The sequence below is a fragment of the Hippoglossus hippoglossus genome, chromosome 20 (assembly GCF_009819705.1).
Source record: "Hippoglossus hippoglossus isolate fHipHip1 chromosome 20, fHipHip1.pri, whole genome shotgun sequence".
NCBI lineage: Eukaryota > Metazoa > Chordata > Actinopteri > Pleuronectiformes > Pleuronectidae > Hippoglossus > Hippoglossus hippoglossus.
The window spans coordinates 4,279,751-4,306,336 of record NC_047170.1 but is presented as its reverse complement, the minus strand read 5'-3'; the positions used below and the strand labels follow the sequence as shown (position 1 = coordinate 4,306,336).

General features: G+C 40.7%; 1 protein-coding gene across 2 annotated transcripts; it reads left to right on the top strand.

Moving 5' to 3' along the window:
• Positions 1 to 1,061: 1,061 nt before the first annotated feature.
• waca (WW domain containing adaptor with coiled-coil a) lies at positions 1,062 to 26,341 on the top strand. Of its 2 annotated transcripts, none has more exons than XM_034571936.1 (13): positions 1,062 to 1,335; positions 1,539 to 1,569; positions 2,413 to 2,605; positions 9,200 to 9,291; positions 10,424 to 10,539; positions 10,627 to 10,736; positions 15,318 to 15,572; positions 17,381 to 17,503; positions 17,736 to 17,887; positions 20,545 to 20,669; positions 23,535 to 23,730; positions 23,846 to 23,973; positions 24,071 to 26,341. In XM_034571936.1, exons 1-13 carry the CDS (start codon positions 1,295 to 1,297, stop codon positions 24,138 to 24,140), a joined length of 1,632 nt encoding a protein of 543 aa, XP_034427827.1. In that variant the 5' UTR covers positions 1,062 to 1,294; the 3' UTR covers positions 24,141 to 26,341. The 2 variants fall into 2 exon arrangements, with proteins under 2 accessions (XP_034427827.1, XP_034427828.1); XM_034571937.1 differs by having other exon boundaries at positions 1,065 to 1,335; positions 17,739 to 17,887.
• Positions 26,342 to 26,586: the final 245 nt, after the last annotated feature.

Below are 26,586 nucleotides of genomic sequence, written 5' to 3'. Positions count from 1 at the left end.
CAACTGAATTACTTAAACAGGATGAATTGTCTCTTTGACAAGTATAACAAATTGTGTCCTTAACTAAATGTAATATGTCGCCATTAATATTAAATGTCGTTGTATTATTAAATTAGATGTCTTTGATTTTACATTTTGTATTCTTTTATTTGCAAAATTAGTTCAAATGACATTATGTTATTTTACTAGTTGTCTTTGATGCTTTGTTTTTATGTTGTTATATTGTAAACCACTTCATGACAACTGTTTTGAACGGTGCTACATAAATGTATTATATTATTATTATTGTTACTATTATTCTTATCATTAATATTATCATGGGGGATTATATGGAGCTAGAAATACCGATTTGTGTTTAAATGTATTGTTATAATGAACGGCTATATGGCTATTTTCAATTATCACTAAGCTTACCTGCGATATTAAAGTATAAGCACTAGATGGCGGAAGAGAACAAGTCACTGGCTGCTTGTGCGCCTCCGGCGGCAGGTAAACACTGTAGCGTCCGATGTGCTCGTTGTCACTAACAGTAAAATGTATTTGTGGACATTAAAAGTGGACCTTCATGGTAAATACATAATATAAAAGAGTGGACCCGGTGCAATAGTGTCTACAAGTTGTTGAGACTGTGTGACTCCAGTCTGTGTGTCCCGGATGTTCGTCGGAAGGGGGAGGTAGAGAATTTGCAGTTGAGGTTGCCAGGTTTGTACCACAACCCGCATTGCCGATGGTACTTGTTTGTTATTTCCTTCGATATTGGATTTGTGTGGGCAGAAAAACCTCCCGCTGACCGGCACCAGACAGTTTGGATACTAAATGTATGTATTCCTTTATTTTTTTGGTAACGTACTACTTTCCAGAGTTGTCAATATATTTTTGATAAAAGGAAAAACACAAAGGCAGACACAGTAATTATAGTAAATATGCTTATTGATGCTGTGAAGCAGTTGTAAGGGTTGATCCAGTCAACCCTCCTCGGTGATGTGGTGACATGCTCGTAGTGCGGTTCATCTCAGCTGATCGTTGGTGTATACGCAGCCGTCCCCTGCCTGTTATGTGGCAACCCAGGCTCCAGCCCCAGTGCAGCTCAGTCTGCAGCCGGAGACGCTGAGTGTGCGAGTGGGAGATGGACTGAGTGAGGGCGCTCTTCCGACCAGCGCTGCCGATAGCATTCAAATACCCACAAGCTAGGCTCCAATCACTGACGATCCCAGGTCGCAGAATCAACAAGAGAAAAACACGGCACCGTTTTCAGTCTTTCACCTCCCACTCCCAACACACTAACACGGCATTGATGGTAATGTATGCAAGGAAACAACCGAGACTCGGCGATGGGTAAACATCCTTTATTTTTTTATTTTTTTACTTATTCAGATTTTCCTTCTCCTCTTAGCTACGCTTTGACAATCCGCCATTTTTGCTGAAACCAAAATAAGTGTCTGGAAACTTGTCCGCTCCGCAGTTGCGGCGCCTCTCACTGTTCTTCAGTATTGACATTTGAAAGTTGGACTCATCGCTGTTTTTCTTTCCATTTGCAGGTGCGACCGAAGAGATTCTCAGCCCTATCAGGTACTTGTTAGCTTGACGTAGCCTGCTAGCGAGCTAGCTAGCAGCAAATAAGATTAAAATGGACACTCGAGCTCAGGCTTCCAGGGAGCACAGCAGGCCCCAGTCAGTGCGGAAAATAACGTGAAAAGTACACGGTTGTGTTCGAAATGGCCGCACAAGCCCTGTAAATATCCCACAACGTAAATATTGTCAGGTAAAGACGACGCTGACTTAATGTATTCGTCGAACTCAGCGGTTTTAGAAGAGGCTACAGGCGAGTTTTATAGCAGCTCAGAGCTAATGTTAGCTTGTTACTGTTAGCTTGCCTGCTAGCCAGTCCGATTAGGGCCTGACCGCAGTCTGTCATTTTAGGGATACAGCTGGCAAGGATCGCCAAACATCAAAGTTCTCGAGATGTGAACTGCAAACTAATACATTAATGCAAAGCCTTAATCCACATATTGGATAATAAAGTTTGCCAATACTCGTATGTATTCAATTTGATGTTTACTTGGTCTTAATCCGAATTTATAAATGTATTAGTATGGATGCATACATTGTTTTCAAGTGAGAGACTACTAAACAGCATAGCTAAGATGGCTTCATCAATGGAGCATTAGAAATAATTGATATAATGACTCACAGATCATAAATAATTAGCTGCTTGGATGTGATAAACACTGCAAATGAATACCTGACATAATACGCTCATTCATGTGTTCTTTGATTTTATATTCTCTTCAAATAGCCAAACATGGTGTTAGACAAGTGGCTGAAACTTAATTGAGAGACCACATAAGTCATTGTACATACAAGACACTAGATTGTAGTGAGGTTGGTTTTTCTTCATTTGTGTGTCCACAGACTCTCAAATACTCATCGAAGAGCCATCCAGGAGGGGACCACCGACATGAAAAGATGCGAGAATCCTCAGATGTCACTCCTCCCTGCAAAATGCTCCGGAGGTCTGACAGTCCTGAAAACAAACACATCGACAGCACGGGGCACAGCAGAGCAAAGGCTGTCCACACACACCGGGCCAGAGACAGGGATGGAGGTGAGACGCAGTGGTTGTGCAGAATAAAATGGGTTCAGAGTGAAGCAACACATTGCTTATTTAATGACTTCAGATGATGCTGTCATGTAAGGAAATGGGAGGTTTTGTCCCTCCCCCCCCCCCTACAAGTGTACAATTCACACAGACGAGAGCTTTGATACTATAACTCTGCAGCTATGATTTTTGATCTGCAAACATAAGTACAACCTGCTAAAAGCTTATTGATGTTATAATGCAGTAAGTATTCCAGTTGTAGTCTTGGATCATATAAGCACCAGCTAAAGTGGATGCACTATTGAACTTTAGCAGCATCTGACATATTTGTAGTTCACAAAGATGCATTTTAAACTCACACACAGGAGTGGGGGCGGGCCCTGCCCCCACTCACTCGCACACTGACACTCGGACGGTGAAGGAGAGATGAGAGGCGGTAAATGTCGAGCAGTAGTGACAATAACAGTTTAATACAGGGTTTGCGCGACAGACCTCAAAGACAAAATGATTACTGCCGCTGCTTCAGGATCAGAGCAGAAGCAGCGGTTGATTTGTACCGTGTCAGAGTCTCCTGTCTGGGCGTCCTCTCTCCATACTCCTGCTGACCTGTGCTCATTTTACACTTCAACAGAAAACACTAATCAGAGGTTATTATGACCTGAACAATACTGAAGTTTACTTTGTGTTTGTTTGATTCGCTCCAAAGTTTGTGGCACGAATTAAAACACAATGAAAGACACACACACACAATCCCTAGGTGAAATGCTGGAACACTAACCAAATACAATACAAAGCTAAATCATAACCATCCCATCTAGTTTGCCGAGATGGTAACTTATATCCTGAGCCAAATATTTATTCAAGAGCTATTTTTTTGTTGACAGGGCCAGAGAGTCAATTTTCTTTATTGTTTTGGTTGTGTGGTTAATATTGTATTTATTTAGGATATGTTTAATTCTAATTCAAATGTCAGACTGAATATTCTATAGAATTAAGTTCATTGCTCTTTGAAAGGGTGTACTTGCACGATAATGCTGTAATATTATCATTATAACAGTGTTTTAAATGGTTTGGAAATTATAATAACATCATTTATCGCAATTCCTGGGACAATATCGTCCAACAAAATGTGTTCTTGAGACAGGCCTACCACAATATTCCTATTGCACCAAGTGAGAGGTTTCCATGTTCAGTTTACAGCTTTAGGTCTCTGAGAATTTCTTTCATATCCAGGCAATATTGGTGTTGTACAAAGTAAAATCCTTAACCAAATTGATATTGAATCGAGACCTTGTGAATCAGAATTGAATCCATTTAGGAAATCGGTGGTGATACCCAGCCCTAGTTAAGTTACCAATATATATTGGAACTGTCAAAAAAGGTATTGCGGTGCCAAAATGCGCAGTGAAATGTTTGGGTGCACCTAAATTATGTGCTGGTACTAAATGAAAAGGCATGGAGCCCTGTTTTATGTTAACCAGTTGAATAAACCTCACCTTTCATCAGCTGATTGGGGGTTCTATAATAATAACTACAAATCTAGATGTTTTGTGAACTAATTCAAATTCTGTTGCAGTTTCATGAAAATTAACAACATGCACACTGTCCATGCATTTGTGTGTTGACAGGCCATATTGTGTGAGGGGGAATAATTATCTTTTTGCCTGCTATAGGTTTTATATCCAAATTTGTTCATTTGCCAGCATCACCGTATGTTAGAAGTGAAGTCTTTTTTGAGGTTTGCAAAGATGGACAGATGGTCACTGAAAACTCATAGAGCGGTGATGGCTTTAAATCCGTTTTAGTAAAAAATATTGTCAGTGATTTTCTTTGCAAGCTAACTTAAACATGAGGAAACAAACTATTGCTCAAAACAGATGGGGCAGATGTGTGTAGCAAAACTATGGTTAATGAGATAGCTTTATTGTGATTTGGGGCATAAGCTTTGACAGAGACCAGTATGTTTATTTGCTAGAGTTGAGTTTGGCAAACAATATTTTGTGTAGCTACAGAACTAATGTTGAATTGCAGGAGTTACTGCTCTGTGTGCAACATCTGAGTTCATCCACAGATGATTTGTTATTTTTGCCAAGAGACAGATGTTGCCTGGGGGGTTGCTTACTTTGTTGATACAAAATTGAGAATATGTCCCTGAGGTCTACAAATGACGTTATTGGAATTGGTTCAAAGATTTTAAAAGACAACATTTTGTGTTTTTATTTTCAGATAGTTGAGGTTGATGTTGTGTCTAAGGCTACAGACTCTGGCACTGGCAGAGGTTGCCAAAGAATTGGTGTTATTTTATTTCTATATTTTGGCTTAGACAGCATCAGTATAAGCTTCCAATATTTGCTTGTTGGGTCATTAAATCACAGGTCTGTTTATTACTATTCAAGTAAAGATAATTAGTAAAACAGAATATATACATTGTTGCATCGAGGTCTAGAGTAAATATTACCATTATCTGCCAAAATGTATCATCCATTTTCCAAATTAAGCTCAGTCAAAAATGTAACAACAGATCAGTCAGACCAAGTGATGTGATCATTAGTGAACAGCTTGAAAGTCCAATTAATACTTGTGTCAAATCCACACCGTAGCTCCATTGTACCCTACGCAGAACCCTGACGTGCACCTCCCCAAAAATATAACCGCGCGTTGAAGCGACGCAGACTACAAGAGCTGTGATTGGGCCACTTGGTAGCATCACATTTCCGGCAGACAGTATTTGTGGAATCTCTTGCTTCTCCTTGCTCGGTTTAGTGGTCGTACCGACCAGCTCCTCTGACATCTTTCTTTTCTTCGTTGCAGTTCTTTTAGAAAAAGTAACATCTATCAGCTCCAACTCCAACATGATAACACTTGCCATTGTTCTGAAGTAAACAGTCGCCAGAGAATTTGTAAATAAGTGGAACAGAAAATGGAAGATACTAAAAAACTTCACAGTGAAACAATCTTTTACTAATGGTAAAGTAGAAATCAATATTTGACAGTCAGTGTTAATATTGTGATAGTGGTCCCAAATAAATCAATATATGGGAAACACTGTAAAGTGTACTGAAGCTTTCAGCATGTGGACATAGGGGAAAAATCTTAACACAATGATTTTTTTCTTCACATCAGTCGATAAATCAAATCAGCGTCACTGCACTGCGGCACATTACTCTGCGCAGGTCAACAAGTGACTCTACTCCTCTGATGTTTTCTAATCACTCAGATGTTGAACTGATCTTTATAAAAACCTGCTGAATTCATATTTATGTTCCTGGATAAACGGGGCGTCGCTTCTTCTGCAACACTGAAGTTAAAACACATCTACAGGAAGAAGTTCTCTTCTGTCTGCAGGAGTGTGTGTCTGCTCGTCTCTGTCCCTCTTCACACACTAACTGATCACATTTATCTAGTTATTGATCGATGGTGTCGGATCATGAATCCGAATAGTTCCGGTCACTTTAACCCTGATGTCCTGTCTGTGCACGTTACATCTCGTGTTGTGTAGCAGGTTTTAACATGAGTCTCAGAAACTCGTGTTTAATGTTAAAGTGAGTGCAGGTCAGAGGGGGAGTGAGGAGGAAGCAGACTCAGACAGGAGACTCTGACACAGGACGACCGGACCTTTAATAGCTGCTGTCCTGATCCTGGAGCAGCGGTGGTTATAATTATGCAGCGTAGGAAAACCGCTAAAACAATGAATGTAGCAGAAAACATGAATCGATTATGTTCAGTCACTGCATCGATGCAGAGTCGTCCACCTTTATGAAGTAACCCAAACATTGGCACATGTGCTGCTGCCGGCTGCTGCTCCTACACTCTGTGCTGTGTGCGCCAACGTAACCTGACGTGGCTGTAACTCTATTCCAACCACATGATTGGTTCGGTGCGGCGCTATTCTCATTATCATTGGCTGTTCGGGTTGTCTGTCAAAACATGGATGGAATGAGTTCTATCGACTATGTCTTATACTTCTATCGAGGAAAAGTTATAGGGACAATTAACTTTATCGTTTTATCGCCCAGCCCCATGTGGACATGGTTCTTATTTTAATAAAAACAGACGAGCTGTCCACTATTCTGAGGACTGAGGTGATTTATTGTGAACATGCACATAGTGTAAACTCTTATTTTTACCAGCATGACAAGATAGTAGGTGTCACACAGAGGTCTGCCATTGATGTGGCCGGACTGATCCCGTTGCTATCGATGGTCGGTCTGACTGACAGAAGGTCAGTGTGTCTGTGTGTGAGAGAGCAACAGCATGGCAAAGAGCACTGCACACGGCTCTATACTGAAACAATATGACAAAGTCTGATCTTTTGTTATAATGAAAAGAGTTTAAAAAATGGAATTGTGATTAAACTGCGGCAGGACAAATGAGACTATGGCAGATCGTACCACATCTCTAAACAGGGCGTCAGAGATGCTGCTTAGTATCACTGTCTCTATTTGAAACTTGTTGTGTACATGACCAATAGATCAAATGACTATCTGTGATGTTAAAGAAGTTTCCTGTAGTGATGTACCTGCAAAGAATGATCACTCAACTCTGCAATCCCCCTACAGCTCTATGAGGAGGTTCTGCATCTTCAGCTCATTGTGTTGGTTTTCTGGCCAACTGCTTTACTGTACTGTCGTGGTAGACTCTTTGCTGTCATCAGTCCTGTCTCCAGTCGCAGCAGGCGGCTGACTCTGTGTACGCTTCTCGCCGAGCACCAAACAGTTAACTGACAGACAGAGAACAGCAAGCAAACATATCAAAGCATTTAGCTGCTATTTCTCAGGGATTGGTGAAGACAAAAACAGAGCACAAAGGCGAGTGAAGACCCATCAGATGTGAAAAAATACATCTCCAAGTGAATGTTCCTCTTTCTGCTAGATGCATATAAAGCAGTTTTGTGCTTACACTGGTATTATGCTAACATTATAAGCTGCTTTATGTCAAATGTATGTGATGTAGAATTTCATTGAGGAGTTCTGCCATCTTATAGCTTAAAATGATTTGATCCAGTATCTGGAGCTAGTACCTCGTTAAACAAATCCGGTGTGCAAAGTAGGCAATCTGTTTTTTCAATGCAACAGATGCATGAATGTAACATTTTTTAATTTGTGCAGCGCATTCATTTTAGGGTTGTAGTAACAGGTCTCTTCCAGATGGCCGCTGAAAAAATCTTTCTACATTCTCAGCTTTCAGCAGGTGTTAACGGGTCTCATCTGAAATTTAGAGTTTTTTAACTCACTTGCTAAGGACAACTGCTGAATCTTATTCGATTTGAAAAATTAAACCAAACTGTTAAAATTCTGTAGCTTTGTTAAAATGCTATCAAAACACAAAGAGTGAAAGATAAATTCTCGTGCAAGAGAAAGAACTGCATTGCATGACGCAACTGCAGCTGAAACTATGAGGTCTGACTGCGTGGACAATAACGTGAGCATAGAAATAGGGCAATTAGAGATCTCTTATGTTGTTATGAAATGTTTTAGTTCATTATGAAACTCGATTAAGAATATGGAGGGCTGCCACAGTTCAGATAATTAATAGGAAACACTGCAGCACCTCAACACTTGTGTCTGCTCTTATTATCAAACACTCTCAAATCTCATTGTCAAGTTAAAAACTTTGTCAGAGTCTTCTATGTGTATGGCTCCTCTTGTTCATCCTGTGGTATTTGTATTGTATTAAGTATCAGTTTTGTGTCTGTTGCATGTTAGAAACGTCATCCCGCCCACTCGCTGGCTGTGAATTTTCCTGCTGTATTCTCACTTGGACATTTTCTGAATATTTTACAAGGGGGCTGGCAGGAAAATGTCCAGAGCAACTGATTCAGACTTTTACTTTCTCACATACAGCCGCCTCCTGACATGTTCAGGGAAATGTCTGGAGTTCTGTGTGAGAGCAGGTTTACAATCTATATGTCGTTGAGTACGTTGAGAATGCTTGTTGCTGGTTTCTGAGTCCCGTTTGAGACCCCACAGAATTTATTAGAGTTTTAAAAATAGGTGAGAAACCTTACAACGCAGCATCATAGGAAATGCATTTGTCTAAAAATAATACGCAGTGCACTAACGACAAACAATGGACTTTAAGCAAGAACATTTTTATATTATTACGGTCATAGAATTCAATAAATCTATGACCGTGGTGCTCGGTGCGTCTGTCCTCTCTGTTTGTGAGAAGACCTTGCCACCAGAGGCCTTTCATTCAAGCGTGCCTTCCCTTTTGTGGTTTCAGCCACTGACATAATTATATCCCCAAAACAATCTAGAAAATGTTACAAATGTCAAAATATCTGGAAGTGCTTACACTTGAAGCCTCTAATAACAGTTGGGCAGAGCTGAGAGGATAAAGCGAGCTAAAACAGGTTGCTGTGCTTGTTTTGTTACCTGTATGGGTGGCAGCGTTGTTTTCAGATCTATTGTGATGAAGGTAGACTTGTTCTGGGACACGTCTTTAAACTTGAGATATTTTGCACGGCAAAAGGGTGTAGCAACAACTAAAATAGAAGTTGTTGTATTAATAAATGAGATGTTTTATCTCCATGAACTCAGCATGTTACTGTTGTCTGTTGTTACTGATGGTGTCATCCTCTGCTGTGTTTTGTTGCAGGAACCAGTTATTCCCCTCAAGAAAATTCTCACAACCACACCTCCCTTCATAGCTCCAACTCTCATTCAAACCCCAGCAAGACCTCAGACACAGTAAGTGTTGCTTCTGCTTTGGCATGGAGCCAGACTATGGACTAAACATGTTTTTCTTTTCTTTTTTTGTTTCGAATTGTTTCTCTGCGTTTGCTGTTGTTCAGTATTTTGACAGCTTTCGCATTAGTGAAAAGCTTTCACACAGGAAAACTGCGCATGGACTAACATTATTTAATGGTAAACTTTCTTTATGTCATTCTCTTTCATTAATTAAAATGTTTTGCAGATAACACAACTCAAAACAACATATAAAAGCTCTTTTATTCAAAGCTTCTTTCAAAATTGCCAATTAAATCACTTTTTGTCTTACTCTTATGATTGTACACCCATTTTACTCTAATGCAATCTGATAGAACAGTCTTAAAGTAAATCCTCCCTCTTGAAGGTGTCATGTAGGAGGATGTAGTTTATGGTGCTGCCGAATTGTATTTTACAGGTAAAAGTTTCAACAGCATCCCGGTGTCCCTAATAAACTGTCTTTATGCTAATTCTAGTTTCTATTGTAGTGCTTGTTCAAAATGTATGCACCTAATTAACATTTTAATATATTTTATCTAGTTATCTAATCATTGCATAATTTCCACCTCACTGCTGTCTTGATACATGGTCACGAAGTACTTGACCACAAATTCAAAATTCAGCCTAAGTCTCTGTTTAGAAGGACCGAACAATCGATGAGTTTATCTGTTGTTAGATTGCAATTGAGAAGGATCAGTGACACTGTTTTTGTAGCCAGTGTTTTCCTTCCAATCGACCTTGACAGCTTAACAAATGTGAAACATTATACAATCTAAAAAGCCTTGGATCTCAGCCTAAAATGGTAACCAAATGCATGAATTGAGCACAAGAACTAAGTCACAATACAGTGTCCTTTTTTAAAAGAGAAAAGTGTTTCACATTGGTTACCTGAAAAATCTGAAGCTGTCTCTGAAATAAAAACTAAATAAAGATTTTCTACCTGATAAAAGTGCCCTCTGAAATTGTCCCAGATAAAGCAAACTGCCTTAAAGTCCCAATCTCTCTTCTACAATTCAGGTTACATTACAAGAGCTTACATCAGACTCTCTGAACACACATACACCGTCTGCTTTGCCTCGTGTGCATAAACATTTGCTTCTTCTTTTTTTTAAAGTCCTACGAACCTGGTGACGACTGGTCAGAGCACATCAGCTCCTCTGGAAAGAAATATTACTACAACTGCAGGACAGAAGTGTCCCAGTGGGAGAAGCCCAAAGAGTGGCTTGAGAGGTACCTGTAATTCTTTTACCCAAACCCATATTAATCACTGTCAGGCTGGAACCATGGCTAATATCTGTGTTCTTGTGTGTTTCACAGAGAGCAGAGGCAAAAAGAGGCAACAAAGACTGCGGTTGTCAACAGTTTTCCCAAAGACAGGGACTACAGAAGGGAGGCTATGCAAGCATCGGCAGCCCCGACTGGTTCCAGTAAGTCTTTATTATTACATATATTTTCTTTGCTCTGCCCAAAACATCAAGGATGAGCTTTCTCCCTCTCAATCCTCCTCAGCAGCAGTATTGTTGTTATTGTTTGGTCGGTGATGACTCTCGTTGAGCTGACGTTTGGCTGATGAATGCTAAGGAACTGCTTACCAAAAGACTGAGACTAAACAGCTGAACCATGCATGCTGCTGTGGCTACAAACAAAGGACTGCAGGTGTACACTAAAATCTGTTGAATCCTTTACAGTCTTGTACAGGGAGAGTTTACAGTCGAGAGATAATATGATCGTGTGTGAGAGGGTTCCTTTAAGTCCAATTCTGCTCTCATTAAACGAAGTGTAACAAATTGCTTATGGTAAGATTCAGCACAGAATATTACGTGTTTGTGAGCAGTTGAACTGAAGCTGGCTGAAAACAGATGACGATGAGAATTGTGTTTTAATTGAGTTGATGAGGTTTCAGTGCAGAGCAACAGGTCACTGGAAGTTCATCTCACTATTGTGACATTCACTCGCCTCCAGCTCTCTGTAGAGTTCTTGTTGCACACAGCTTTTCATCCAGCATTTCTCCTCTGCTCACAGCCTTACATTAACAAGGAAAACGGGGGGGAAAGAAGCAGTCATCTGCTTCAGTTCAATTTTTATGACTGATTGCTGTGAATTCATTGCGGGACGATTGTAGTCTGGATATTGTCCAGTGTGTTGATTGTGTATTTACTCAATAAGTTTGTGATGCTGTCTATCTGTCAACATTTTGAACAAAATCTTGGAGGAAATAGCTTTTATCTGGATGGTGTAGGTCTGTTTCATCTTTAGTCGTTCTAACACAAACTTAAACTGGTGCCAAGTAGGGATGTACATTTTTATTTTTATTTAGACTTGGATATTAATAATGCGTGTGTGTCTTGAACACATTAAACAAATACCAACACTTAATTCTTATATAACACGGGTTGACTTTTACTTTTTACAAATAGCAGCATAAGCAAAAGAATATGAGGATTCACCCATCATCACACACCTACAGAGTAAAACAGATAAGCTACAGTGTATCCCCTTAACTGTGCCTCCATAATCTAGTCTTCCCCACCAGAGTTTCATGATTATCTTTTTTTTTTTTTTTAAAGATAAAATAGTGTTCTGCGCTGCTGCTGCTGCTGCTCTGTCAGTGGACCATCAAATCTTTCATAATGTTTTTGTTGTCCTCGCCAGGCAGGCAGACCACAGTGTAACACCTGCCCTCTCTTATCACTCCAATGCACATGAGTGTACTGTGTGCATGTCCAGTTGGCTATGACTAGGGATGTCACCATATGAAATATTGGTGCCACGATTATTGTCAGAGGAAATTTCACGGATTACACGATTATGGATACTATAGAAGGAAAAAGACACAAAACAAGCAATTTATAGCTAATAGATGGATAATAATATAGCTAATGAACAAAAATATTTACGATTATCATCAACTATATCCAGTTAGTTTTTATAGTGTAACGTTTGGCTATTTAAAAGTAATTTATGTCAGCTATTTTATTCAATTGCTTTATTGTGGAAGGTTGGTCAGGGAATTTGTGTTTCCTGTCATCATAAGCAGTGTATCTGTTTGGGACTTTTATTGTGAAGGGTCACCAATGGAAGTTGTTCTGTTTTGGGAGCCAAGTGTTGACTAGTTGTGAAAATATATACAAGCATATTGTCTTGGTTCAAGCACATTCTTCATGTCCACATTATACTGTTACCTCTCAATATAGGTGACTTGAAAGAAAGCAGCGTTCTCTCCAAAGAACTTTTAAAATATAAATGTTTTCAAGTTAGTTTTTTTTTTGCTTATAGTTGCTAAGCACCTTGCATTTTTTCTGCTCTGTGCCTTTTTTTTTTTTATGCTTGAAACATTTGATGGGAAACACTGAAGTCTATTCCACGCAAACTGTTGCTGAACATTTCTGCTACACAGTTGTAGATCTCTATAAAGCGTTCCTTAAGCCTGGCATTAAATATATTTCATTAATCATGAAATATTTGTTTCTAAATACCTAATAATAAATGCTGCCAATAAACCTTGTCCATAAACTCGCCTTTTTGCCAGTAGACATTCTGCCGACACAGTGGGATAGTGTTCATTTGTTTTGGAAAGCTAAAGTCAAGTTGTTTTCCTCTGGGATTTCTTTTAGCAGTGGGGGTGGTCCGGCCTTCATAATAAATACTAAAACCAATAGTGATATTATTTTTGACTATTTCACATCAATGCACTAAGGCTTGTGTATGTATCCGGGTGGTCCCTCTGTCAGCGCCCCTCTTGGCAGTGCCACTGCATCCAGGCGCAACCGGTCAACCAGACACTCTGTTCTTCTGCTCTTTTCTAATCACTCACACGTTGCTCTGATCTTTATAAAAACCTGCAGAATTTATGTTCTTTTGCAACAATGAAGTTCAAACACTGCGTTGTGTCATAATCTGCAGGGGAAAAGTGTGCCCGTCCGTCCGTCCGTCCGAGTCGCTCTTCAATTCACACAAACAAGCACGATCACTTGTGTTTAGGTATTAATCGATAATGTCGTGTGTGTGTGTGGGGCAGGTGAACTTTTTTTTCTATGTGTTTTTAACACGTGTCCCAGAAGCCCGCGTCCCAGAAGCCCGCGGGCGAATCAAACAAAAACTAAACTTCAGTACTATGTGTTCTAATAGCTTCTCATATGTGTCGGTGTTATTGTTAAAGTGTAAAGTGAGTGCAGGTCAGCGGAAGAGTGTAGAGGGAGGACATATGGCAGGGTAACACAGAATGGATACCGGGTCTATAATATAACCCAGAAGTGGCGGCGGCAACAATTTTGCAGTGGCGGGCCTGTCCCTAATAAACTGTCTATATGCTGATTCTAGTTACTATTGTAGTGCTCGTTCCACATGTGCCTTTTGAATCACTCCTAGTCTCTTCTTCCTTTATCAATCTTTTCAAAATATGAGACGTTTGCTGAGCTGTGTAAATGCAACCAAATGACATTGGAGCGGCGGATGCCAAAAAAAGCATTTGGTTACAGGCAATGGTGACGCATTTTGTGAATACTGTTTAACAATTAGCTGCAAATGATTACTGACCCTTTTGACAAATGAGACCTGTGAACAACACAGACCTCAGCTCTTCACAGAACTTCATTTAACTCTGAGTGAAGAAAATAACTCTGCCCATTGTCTGTTTCATTGAATAAGCACTGCGCTTGTAAAGGGATTTGGCTTTGTACTAGTTCAGAGGAGAGGCTTTTCTCCACTGCTGGAGACATAAAGTTAATAACGCAACACAGTTTATTTTCCCCTTTTCTCCCCTTTACACCAGAACATACAAACCAACTTCTGGTTTTATAAAAACAATTCAAACAATAAGATCCCTGATGTTGGCCAGCAAATTACATATTTATTTATTGAAATTAGCTTTTTAATTACTTTAGTTTAATGCAATTGCATAACTTCAAAAAAGAACCTTAGAAGCTCAGAACCTTAGAAAACAGCTGTGTTCTCTCATGCACCTTTCTGTAAGACAACAAACCTCAATAACAGTCATTTCATTTGCAGCCCATTTGGCAAAAGACTGCAGTAATTCGTTTGGCAGCTGGTGAACTGGAATAACAATCACAATATTTTGCTCACCTTTCCTTTTATTGAACCAAGGGTCACCCCAACCCTACAGTTTAATATGATTTAGTATATGCTTGTTTAACTACAATATTTTGTCAGATATTTCCAACATTAAGGCCACATGTTGGTACAGCTTAAATTCCTTTTTAGCATCAATAATAAAAATCTAAATTTCATATGAACTTATGGACACTGTTTGAATTTGTGATGATGCAGTAAAAACAGCACAGAGGGCTTCGCAGAAAGGGTCATGATTTCCAAGGTTCCAGAAGGTCAATAAAAATGAGGTCCAAGAAGTTCAGTCTGAGTAGAAGATCAATGTGTTAAAGTCATCCCAGATACCAAAATACTCAATACTTAAACAGGACTTCACAACTCTGGAATGTTGGCACGTCGGCAACTGTTATATCATTGATTTGAAATCCAGAGGTAAACTGTAGTAATACATTTTACAAAGTAATAAGAATTTGCTCTCTCCTGTACCTGGTTGGCCTCCAGTGTTTGAGAGATGAAGCTGCATTGCATTACAAGGTTGTCAAAAAAAGTTGAAAGTGGCTCAAACTGTAATGACCCTGCATGCTTCTTGTCAAAGAGTTTCATGTGGGACCAGAAACCTTTGAAGATGCCTCTTGCTTGGCCGAGCTTTATGAAAGTTTATTGCATTATATATGACATGAAAAAAACATAACACAAGCCAAGTTTTTTATTTCAGACATTTTACTCTGTGGGAATTAAGATCTAAAACAGAGACGGGCTCTGTTCACATCAAAGTTGGGTTTTCTTTTATCACACTTTTTTTGGTCTGAATGGAGCATAAGGGTGTGAGCTTGAGACTGAGTCCATTCTGTGGGCCAGTATATTATCAAAAAGGAACTATATATGGATTTGTGAGACTGTCTCTGCCTGCTGAAATTAAATCCTCTCTGCTGACTTCACAGAGTCAACCCAGGTGGAGAAGCCCGCAGCGACCCATGCCACCCAGTCTCAGTCATCATCCTCAGGCTCAGGGGGCTTGAACCCATCATCAGGGCCCCCTGGATCGTCGGCCTCCACGGTGCCTGTGTCTCCAGTCCTGCAGTCGTCTGCCCCTCCACTACTTCAGGACCCCACCCTGCTTCGCCAGCTCCTCCCAGCACTTCAGACTGCTCTGCAGCTCAACAATGCCAGTGTGGACATGGCGAAAATCAATGAAGGTAAGAAAAATGCTGATCCATGAGGCAAACAATTCCACCACTGTCTGTATTCTAATAGCTGCAGTGTTTGTTTTTGATGAGCAGTGATTACATGGAAACAGTTTGAATGCTGTTGGCTTTTTTTCTCTGACTGCTCAGTGTCAAAGGCTCATGACACGATAATCTGACCAGCTGGTCTGAGCACAGTGTTGTATGCTGTTTTACTTGATATCTGCATAGTACTACACTGTTTTTATTGCTGTCTGAATGTGTGGATAAAGCATCCTTCATGGCTGGGGTATTCTTGAAAAGAACCGTGTCTCAAAATGTCTTAAGGCAAAAGAAAAGCTGTTCAAGCTGTCAGAGTTGATGAGACTGACAGTGACAACATACAATAGATGTAAATATAGGAATACAATTACACACATTCAGATGATCTGTCTAAGAGGGCTGTTGCTGGGGGGCATGCAAACAAGCCACTTGACTTTGTCAGCCACAGATTGTGGCACTGTTAATGAGTTTTTTAAGTTAAAGCATTTTTTCTGTGAGGGGCCCCTTCATGTGCACTGAGGTTTAAGCTCTACTTCATTGACTTATTAAAATTTTGTCCAGTCACTCAGTAAGACAACAACAGAGGCTGCGGTCACAAAGTAAAAGAAAAAACTCCTTTCCTAACCACTATTCCTCGACCCCAATGTTAAATGCCATGAGATCAAGGAAAGGTATGAAGGAGAATCCGTAAGGAGTAAGAAAATCATCTGAGGTGTGGCGAAAATCTGACTCAACTTAAGCTGCTTTCAGACATGCTCTCGACTCCGCAGATCCTACGTATTTTCTCCGGAGGAAGTGCATGTGTGAACGCAAGTGTCTGAGTGAGACGCTCCGCAGTTTCTACGGACTTTATCCACCTGACCTCCTCTCATAACGTCCGTAGAAATCCAGGAGAAGTCGATGTGTGAACACAGCAGTGGATCCCCGCTGGATTCACTGCGAGCGATTGGGGGGGGGGTTGATGGTGCTTCTTATGCGCAACAGACGCAAAAATAAAGAAAACAAATATCTCCCTTTGAAAATGTAGTGACACTGACGAAGATGATGAGAGTTTGAGGTGATAAGAGCCGACGACGGTGTCGAGGTGATGTAAACATGATCACGTGATCTACACAGCAGATTTGATTCGTCACCTCCTGCCTCTGTCTGCTGCACCCGGCTGCTCCACCAATCGTCTGAATAATGCGGAGGATTTGATGCTGTTGTGAACTCGTCTGTGCAGAAAACCTCCTGCAGCGTTGTGCATGTGTGAAAGGAAAACTCTGAGAACTCTGCGTAAACTCTGTAGCCAATTATCCAGATTTTACCTGGAGGTCATGTCTGAAAAATGGCTTCAGGACATTTTCACACCTCAAAGTCTGAACCAAGGTTCATGACTTTGCTAGATTGTATTCATTTGATGTAGTTAATTTTGGTTTCACATTGTAATTTAGGGAGCGGACTCAAGACTTTTGTGTGACGTGATTGTGCGTCCTCACCTGTGTGTGTGCTGCTTCTACCTTTACTTAACTGGTTATACCGGCATGTTCTCAATTTGGCCGTGAATCTATCCGATGAAAACAGTACAAAGAAAAAGGGAGTCAGTCTGTTTGAATGGAGAATCACACTTTCTAAGAAACAATGTTTTCAGTTTATACAGGGTGAACATTTAACCATCAGTTACTCACAGGAAGTAACAAGAAAATAGATATTATTGAAAATGAAAATACAAACAAACAGAGCTGAAATGTTGAATAATGTCTGTACACAGGGTAATGGTGTGTTTTGTCTTTCCACAGTTCTCACAGCTGCTGTCACACAAGCTTCATTACAGTCAATGCTCCATAAGATCCTCACTGCTGGACCATCGGCTTTCAATATCACTACTATCCTCTCTCAAGCTGCACAACTCTCCAACCAAGGTAAATGAAGCCCACGTACACATGAATCTGTTCCACCGCTGTGAGCAGAGTTAGAGAGTTAACCTCAATAAACTGATCAAGTTGATAGCAAAAAATCAGCCCACTGACTTTGAATCAATGACAGCTAAAGTAAAGATTTTTACTCGTAGAGGGATGTTCCTGCTTAGTATTTCTTTTAGATGATTGTATTGATCCTTTTATATTGTCTGACTTTTTGTTTGTGTGTCTCCAGCAGCTCAGCAATCGAACCAGTCACCAATGTCATTAACATCGGACGCCTCATCGCCCAGGTCCTATGTGTCTCCGAGGATCAGCACGCCCCAGACCAACGCTGGTCCTCTAAAGCCCCTCCTCAGCACGCAGCCTGTCATCTCGCAGTTAAAAGTAAGACATTGAAAACCAATTGTCCTTGGTAAGGGTGTAGAGTTTCAAGCAGGGTGACTATAGTAGCCAGCTGTGTGGATTTGGGGACATTTTCTCTGAGAAAATGACAGGGACAACTCAACAAATGGCTCATGTGATCATAAAATCTTCTCTGTGGTAACGTTAGACTTTCTTCGGTTTTGTCAGACCTGATGTGCTTGTTGAAGTTGTGCTGGTTTTGCTAGTAGTGTGCATGCTGAACACAGGCACATCTTGGACTCTGTTCAGACCTGGTTATAACATCTGTCCTGAGAGATCCAAACACAAGTGGACAGTATTATATTTGTCATTTCACACCTGGCATTAAAATGCTTCCGATGTCACTATACGTGTGTAGTTGTCTGTGTGTGACTGTGTGTTGGTTTGAGCGAGAGAGGTAGAGAGAGATGAGTCCGGTGGGGCTGAATGAATCTCGTGTAGCTGTGCTGTGAAGAAAGATTTTAAGTATCAGTTATTATGTGTTGGTGAGTTTTGATATTGTGGCGCTGTCTAAAAAAAAAATGCATGGGCACTGAGAAGGGTAAAAATACGATTGGTTTATTATGAAACTGTAGCAGGTCACAGGACGTCAGCTGAGTAGTTGGTCCTCCCGATGTGGCCCAGATCGGTTTTGCTTTCACATAATGAAAACAATGTGGTCACATGCATCAGAACACCTGCGAATGTGGTCGGAGAGAGTAGATCTCAGGATGCATTGGGGAAGCAGTATCTTGTACTAGCTACACCTGTACTAAGAACTGACCAGCTGTGATCCGATCACTTGGGACTGATGATAACACCAGATCTGAACCTCAGGCCACATTCGGAGGTGGTGTGTGACACATCTGGACACAGTCTTTCACCAGTGTAAACGCGACTGTGTCCTTGGCCAAATATGAAGAACACGCTACAGTCTCATAATGATCCCAAAGTATTTTTACACATCTCAGTGTTTCGCTTGTATTGATTTGTGTCCACACCCACAATATTACACTGACAGTCACATATTGATTTTCTTTCAAATGGGGAAAAAGCATATTTCATAAAAACATTTATTCACTCAGCCCCTCCTGGCTCCATTCTCTCCTTTGCTCTTCTCACACAGAAACACACTCAAACATTAACAACAAACACATTTGTATAATCAGACTGACTAAGAATATCATTTGGTCTTGTGATCACAAATGATGAACATTAGAGGTGTGAGATATGACGATATTAGATCGTAAGCGATTAAAATGTCTCTATGATCTGCCTTTTAGAGATCTTCAGAATCTCAGACATTGACTTTAATTTCATTACATTAAGTTATATATTAATTAATTGATTCGGCCCAACCTGACTCTCCTCGCTCTCTTATCTCTCTCACTATCTCTCTCTCCGACACAGACATACGCCATTTCAACTGTAGTGGGTCAGAGATGTCAGCTGAGAAAGAGACAGACAGATGGAGTCAGGTTGGACTGAATCAATGAATGATTATATAATTTAATATAATGATTTATACTAATAATTTAACAATAAGTGCCAGTTTGTGGGTTAATTTATACAGTTGAGGTGTAGAGACAGTGACGAATATGTTGATGTAATGTCGTGGCTCTAAGGCGGCTGTAGCCAATGGAAAAGCAAACTGGTTCCTAAAATGTTAGAAACCTCTGCACCAGCCCAGCACTAGTACTCTGTTCACTTTGGTGAAAAAGTATGCTGCCTGATTCCAAATCCAGTTCCTTTAATGTTATGTACAGTAGCAAGAGGGCACTTTACTTGAGTGGTGTTTACCTTTTGCAACCAGTGTTTATTTTGGGATGGGGTTTATGCAAATGTCTTGTAATAGAATACAAGTCTTAACCATGCCAAAATTCTTGTTGAATGTTCATACTTTGCAGAATTGCTCACTTGATTAAAATCTTTTGGCCTTAATGGTCTGTTATGGTTTTTCCTTATTATGTTTGTTACCTTGTTGGGCTGTACTTTTTTTAAATGGGGATATGACTTTGGTTGCCATGTAACTTGCGAGATGCCAGTAACTTGCGAGATATTCTTTAAAACCAACATGAAAACAAATTGTGATAAGGTTGTGGATCATGATCCTGCCTGAAAAGAAATAGTGATTTGGTATTTTGGCCATATCTCCCAGCCCTAATGTACGTGTTTATTTTCAAATAGAGCAGGAAAGTGAGATCCGATCACAGGAGAGGCTTGTAGAGACGCATTCTAATACCAGGTGTGCAGTGATGTACCGAGGGCTTTTCACTTGAGATCAGATCTCTCAGGATGGATGTTGATACCAGGTCTGAACAGGGCCTCACATTCTCTTGAACCACATTGCAAAGAAAGTGACTGAGATCACACATGTATGTCTTCACTGAGGCATTGTGTGTATGGCGTGAGTCTGAAATCTCCAGTTGGATGAAATGTAGCATAGAGAATAGTCCTAGATAGAGATGAATTCCATATTAAATACAGTGTTGTATTGTGGACTGACTGAGGTCTCAAATAAGATTATGAATGAAATGACGGGTTGTTACAAATGTTGCGGACAGTTGGACAAAATGTGCTTTTAACATCAGTAAGCTTGTGTCTTGATCCCGTGGAGCGGACATGATTTGATTAACTTTGTCTTAACTTGTTGCGTTCAGGTGAGCTCGCAGTCAGTGAAGCAGGCGTCTCATCCTCAGCCCACATCCCATCATCCCCTCTCCAGCGATAAGCAGCACAGTCATGATGCCCCCACGGCCTCCCCACGCACACATCATCGCCATGGGTAGGTACCAACTCACAACTCGCTGAGGTTTAACAAGATTCACTAACAACGATAATAATAGACAGTCTTTGATACTGTTGAGGACAGTTTGGTCAATGGGTCTTCTTTCCTAGAAAATATCTTGTGACTGCATGAAGGTTATGTGTCAGTTTATATTAATGCAGCTTAGTCTGACTCTGTTTCTCTTTAGGCTGCCTAATTCTCTGTGCTGTCCATCAGAGAGGTGGTGAAATTAATCATTTCTTCGATTGCATTGCGATGCGTACGTATATATATGGATAGATGCAGAGACCGTACATAATCAATTCTCTCACACACACGCACACACAGGCAGCAAACAGGAGAGAATTACTTCTCTCAGATTCACACAATGCAGGGTTGTTGTTTTGTTTTTACTTCATTATTGCAGAAGAAGCAAGGCCCCATTTTTCCCGGAACATAAATATTATATCAGCAGCTTTTTATAAAGATCAGCTTTAAGTGTGAGTCATTAGAAAAGAGGCGAGGAGCAGAATCTGTTGTTGACCAGCGGAGTAATGTTTTAATTAAGCATAGGTGTGTGTATTACTGTGCTTTTCTGCACATAAGTGGAAATACTGTGTGTAGCAAAATGCAGCTCAGCCCATTCTCATCAGCTCATGAATGATGACTTCATTGTGTAGTGTTTTGGCACCATCTGCGGGTCATTAATGAAACAACGAGGGGCTGTTTTCTGAGTTGCTTCCTTTCATTCATTGAAGTCACGCCTTTGTATGTGGAATATTTTGAGCCGTAATATATTGAGATGTTTATTCATTCTGCTCAGGGTAATAAATATAGTCAGTTTGACAATATTAACTGGTAATTACCAGATGAGACTGTCTAACTGGTGTTTCCATCTTGTGAGTATGTGTAGTATGTATGACGTGTAGTCATGGATAATCATCACAGTGGCGGTTTCAATTAAAATATTGCAGTATACTTTTCATCAATATATCAGAATTTGAATATGCATCGATATAAGATTTGTGCACTGGGCAAGCACATTAAGGAGGTATTATACATATTGGTGTACCTCAGATTTGTAAAATGTTTTGCTGTTTATCAAGTGTTTGTTATTCTCTGCTCGTAGAGATGTTTATAACATCAACCCTCACTCAGAGCAAATATCAGTCTTTGAACTGAAATGAAAACATATATCATGATAATTCTTGATATCATCTGATGTGAACATTTTAATCTTAATAGCGGTTCCATCCTCATCTCCCTCGAGCATAGGTTGCATCAGGAACGGCAATCCGATGTGAAAACGTATTCTAAGTCGAATATGTGGCTATTAATTATGAATAAAATATTATATTTATTACATCAATAAAGTTATGAGAGCTCAACAGGCTGCACCTGCTGCGGTGAACATGCCTGGTTCGCAATCCGAGATAGTGGATGTGATTTCGATCTGTGTTTCAGGATTGTTACATCCCTAATACTGAGTAATAATGTTTTAGTGAATTCTGGTACTCATGTACTAACAAATACTAGGTTCCTTAGATGTTAAAATTTGCAGAAGAAGCTGACATGTTGCCTTAAAGTAGCTCGATCAGTTAATTGATATCCAAATATTTGCTGATTAGTTTAATCAGCTAATCGACTCTTCTTACTCCTTGCAGTTAGTGTCACATACTAACTCACACATATATTGTCCCAGAAATAATATTAAACAATAATATTTTAAGACCTTTTTGTTCCCCACAGTCTCAGCATCCTGAGTTCAATCATGTATGTTGCAGGTCAGTTTCAGCCTCCCCAACAAACAAACCACAATTCAGTTCATTCCAGTTAAATCGAGGCAAAAACATGCAACAAAAATGGTCCGCTCCGGATTTCACCACGGATCTTCTCAAACAACAACTTAACAGAAAGAGAAGCGTCCATGTCGTAGTTCAATAGCAGTGTTTCTATATAATATACTGTATTCAGGGCAGTCACGGTACCATTTATGGTTAAGTCGGTCAATCAGTCGGGCAAACGGCGTCAGCCTTTAATGCCGCCAAGGCCGGTAGTTCCAGGAAAAGTCCACAGGAAATATACAATCCACCCGATGATTTCCTCCTGACTCCGCATTTAGAGACTAGGTGTTTGCTCATGAGCGGCAACAACACGCAGACTTTACAACGTGCCTTTGCAAAGGTAAAACAGACGATCCTGTCTGACCCCTACACTCAATGCTCTGCTGCCTGCCAGTCACTTCAGCTGTTTCAGGACGTAGTTCAGATAGTTTGAAGAACTGCTGCAACAGCTAGCACCGAGATCATAGGTTTTCCTTCAGTATTTAGTTTGAGTTAGGTCCCATTGGTTTAACAGTCAACGCTGTGCACATTTGTTTTGCCTGTTGCTCGAGCTTAGCTTCAAGTCGGTCCATCATATTCCCTTCAAGACAAAAATACCTCTGAGCAGTGGCTTTAGACAAATATATTGAATAAATCAACAAATACATTTAATATCAGACTGGGTCGAGCAGGAAGTTAATGTTCTTCTACTGCTTCAAAACTTTGTCAACAACATGCGTTCTGATTGCTTGGATGTGTAAGTGTCAGAAGCAAGACCTTGGAAAATCTACCTTGGTCCAAAAGTACTCATTGATGTGAAAGCTTGCATTGTGTGGATACGGGTTCAAATGGAATTAACCGTACAAAAAGGTATTGAATGCTCAGAAAACAGGTTTCTTCACTGGAACACTTACCGCTGTCTATCTGAGATGTATAGCTGTATAACTGCCTTCAAATCTATTTTCTTCCATTTTGTTATTAGCTTAAACACTTGTGTAAAGCCAGTGACTATAGAATGGCTTTCATTGATTATGTTCTTCTCCAACATTGTTGATTGCAGCAGTCAGAGGAGTCCCTCCCCGGGTCCCAACCATGTTGCCTCCAGCAGCAGCAATGCCCACAACTCTGCCTCCGCTCCCCCCACCGTCTCATCAGCCCGGCCCTCCTGCACCTTCACCCCCAGCCTCGCTGCCCACTTCAATGAGAACCTTATCAAACATGTGCAGGGTTGGCCTGCTGAACACGCGGAGAAACAGGTTTGTTCTGTCGACACATTACCTTCATTTACATGATTTTGAATTGGAAAATAAAAGGCTGGTTTGGCATCACATTAAAGCTCATTGTTGTGTGTTGCATAAAATGATCTTGAAGGCGTCAAGACTACGTGAAGAGGCACACACCATGGGCAGCATCTGCATGTCCGAGAACTGCACTGAGCTCAAAAATCTCCGGTCTCTGGTCAGAGTCTGTGAAATCCAAGCAACATTGCGTGAGCAGAGGTGAGAACCCACTTTGTCTGGAGAAGCATGCACACACCTGTCCACATGTAACGTAAACCTCTAACGCCCACTGTCCTTTCTGTCTCTTTCCCTGCAGGATACTGTTTCTGAGACAGCAAATCAAAGAACTCGAAAAGCTGAAGAATCAGAATTCTTTCATGGTCTGAGAACTTCTGGTTGGGAGTTGGAAGCGAGCGCTTTTGGAAAAGAGGGGGAGAGACCCATTGCACATAGTTGGAAGCTGGCGTGGAGAGAGCAGTTGTTCAGCTCCTCTTGAGCCCAGTCTTAACACACACACACACACACAGGAGCTGCAGTTGGGTCGCCTTTGGACCGTTGTGCTGGGGGAAACCAAGGGGGATAAAAAATGAAGAGCTGCTGTGGGAGAAGGGGGAGGGCGGGGGCGATTTTACAAGTTTTTGTAAAAAACCCTCGACGGAAAAAAATGTAGATTTCTTGTAGATGTTATTATCTATGTTGTAAATATGTTTTGTAGATTGAAGCCATGGAAAGCCATGCCTATCAAAGCTTTTGACATCCAAACTAATCAACACCTAGGCGGCTACATTCATTAGCTAGCCTTTCCTTCATGTTAACTCGTCTGCAGACTTCAAGCTTCATTCTGTCAGTTCATAGATCATTGAACCAGTGAGCATGTGTGGCCTGCATGTAAACGGAGGAGGATGTTGGAAGCCATTTTATTAACATAAAGCATAATAACACACTGGTGTCCAAATTACTTCTTTTCCTCAAATCTTGGTGAACTGACAACTGTCTGGATTCTCTTCCTCTGGGTGAAGAGTCACACGTGCTCAGGCGGGTGAACGTCCCCTCTCTGCAGGAAGATTCCCAACTGCTCACTGTGGTTCAGTGATCTATTAGCAGCTTCTGGTGGCCCTGCATTTCCCAGTCTGAAAAAAAGACAGTGCCTGGTGGTGTGGTGGAGTGACTGATTTAAAAAGAAAAACACACAAAATCAACAAAAAAAAAATAAGTTAGAGATGTGATGGCGTGCTGCTTTGGACCATTCCCCTCCCCTGGCCTCAGCCCTGCCCTGCCGCACCGTCTCCTGAGGCTACACCTACACTACTATGTTTTCATTTGAAAACGCATCATCTCTGCTACGGATGTGCCTGCCGTCCACGCTACTCCGGAGGTTATAGAGCTGCTTAAGCAGAAGTTTGGAAACGCTGCTGGCCCTGTTGAAGTTTGAAAACTCCAGGGCTGCATTTCTTTTTTTCCTGGATGGGCAGAAATTGAGATGTGTGGAAACGATGACATAGACACTCAAACGCTTGCTGATTGGGTCTTTTCAGTCACAACGTAGCCTTCACTGATTCGTCAGGCTCCTATCACCTGGCCCCCTTCTGGAAGAAAACATCTTGCTGATCTTGTTGTCATTGCCAACAGCTGTAATGCGGTTACGTTCTGCATTTTACAAGAGAGACAAGCTATTATTCAAGTACTTCCTGTTTACGCTGGCACGCGCATGCCCAGTGTACGCAAGTGGTCACGTGATGTGCGTTTTCAGACGTGTTGGTATGGATGGGGAATTAAAACAGATTTGGCTGTTTTCAAACAAAAACGTAGGAGTATGGATGTAGCCTGAGACACCAACACTTAACACCCTGTTCTTTCTGTTTTGTTTGTGTTCCAGCATTTATTGTTCCTCGTTTTTTCCCCCTCTGACTTTTTAAGCTGAGGTGTTACCACTGGTTCATTCCTTTGTACAGTCGCTAACATAACAAGTGAAGTTTTAAGAGGCCGCAGAATTGAAAAAAGGTTTTTATTTATAAACAGTTGTAGTGACAAACAGTCCATCACGATGATATCCATTCTCATTTGCACCCGGTTCAGGAGTGGTGTTTCACAGACGTGACGTGGATCACCTCAGTCAGCGCAGGGCAACAAGAGGTCACAAGGTCAAATGTGAAATGTATGTATTGTAATAAACATATTAAACTAAAGCGAGCACTGGTTATTTTATTGGAATATTAAGTTTGGATCATACGCTAGTGCCTTGTTGAAAGTCTTAAACCTCATTCACCTGGAAAAATCCCACATTTTCTTTTTTCGCCTGTTTGAACCGACGACTAAAAGATCTTCAACAAGCACCTTAACGCACAGGGTTGTTTTTGTAGCACGTCCCATCCCTCTCTGATTTGTTTGGTCTCCACTGATGAGGAGCAGGGTCGTTTGCTGCAAAGCTGGGTTTTTTTCTTCTTTTTGTTCCAACATACTATCTATTGAGTCTATAACTGAACTGCACCACACATTCAGTAAAGGTGACCACATCATTGCTTTGTATATTGTTTCCTGAAGTATATTGACAAGTGAAATAAAATATGCCTCTCCAGGGCCACGTTGTTCTTGGGTTTGTGACGGTGCCTTTTACCTTGTGGTTTGTCTGGTCCCATTTTAAATACAAGTGTTTTAAAATGACTGACAGTTCAGTCAGTGTTTACAAAATAAAGTCCTTTTCGATGCATTAACTCTCACTAGTGAAGCGGATCCACAACTTTAAAATTCTGCACAACGTTTGATTCCCACACATACACGAATCTGTTATATAAATGTGAGTGTGCAATAAAATATTGTCCTTGAAACCAATGA

Coding starts and splice junctions, on each gene's coding strand:
- waca (XM_034571936.1), top strand. CDS start 1,295: ATGGTAATGTATGCAAGGAAACAACCGAGACTCGGCGATGG. Junction 1,570..2,412: donor GAGATTCTCAGCCCTATCAG/GTACTTGTTAGC, acceptor GTGTGTCCACAG/ACTCTCAAATACTCATCGAA. Junction 17,888..20,544: donor CTGTCATCTCGCAGTTAAAA/GTAAGACATTGA, acceptor TGTTGCGTTCAG/GTGAGCTCGCAGTCAGTGAA.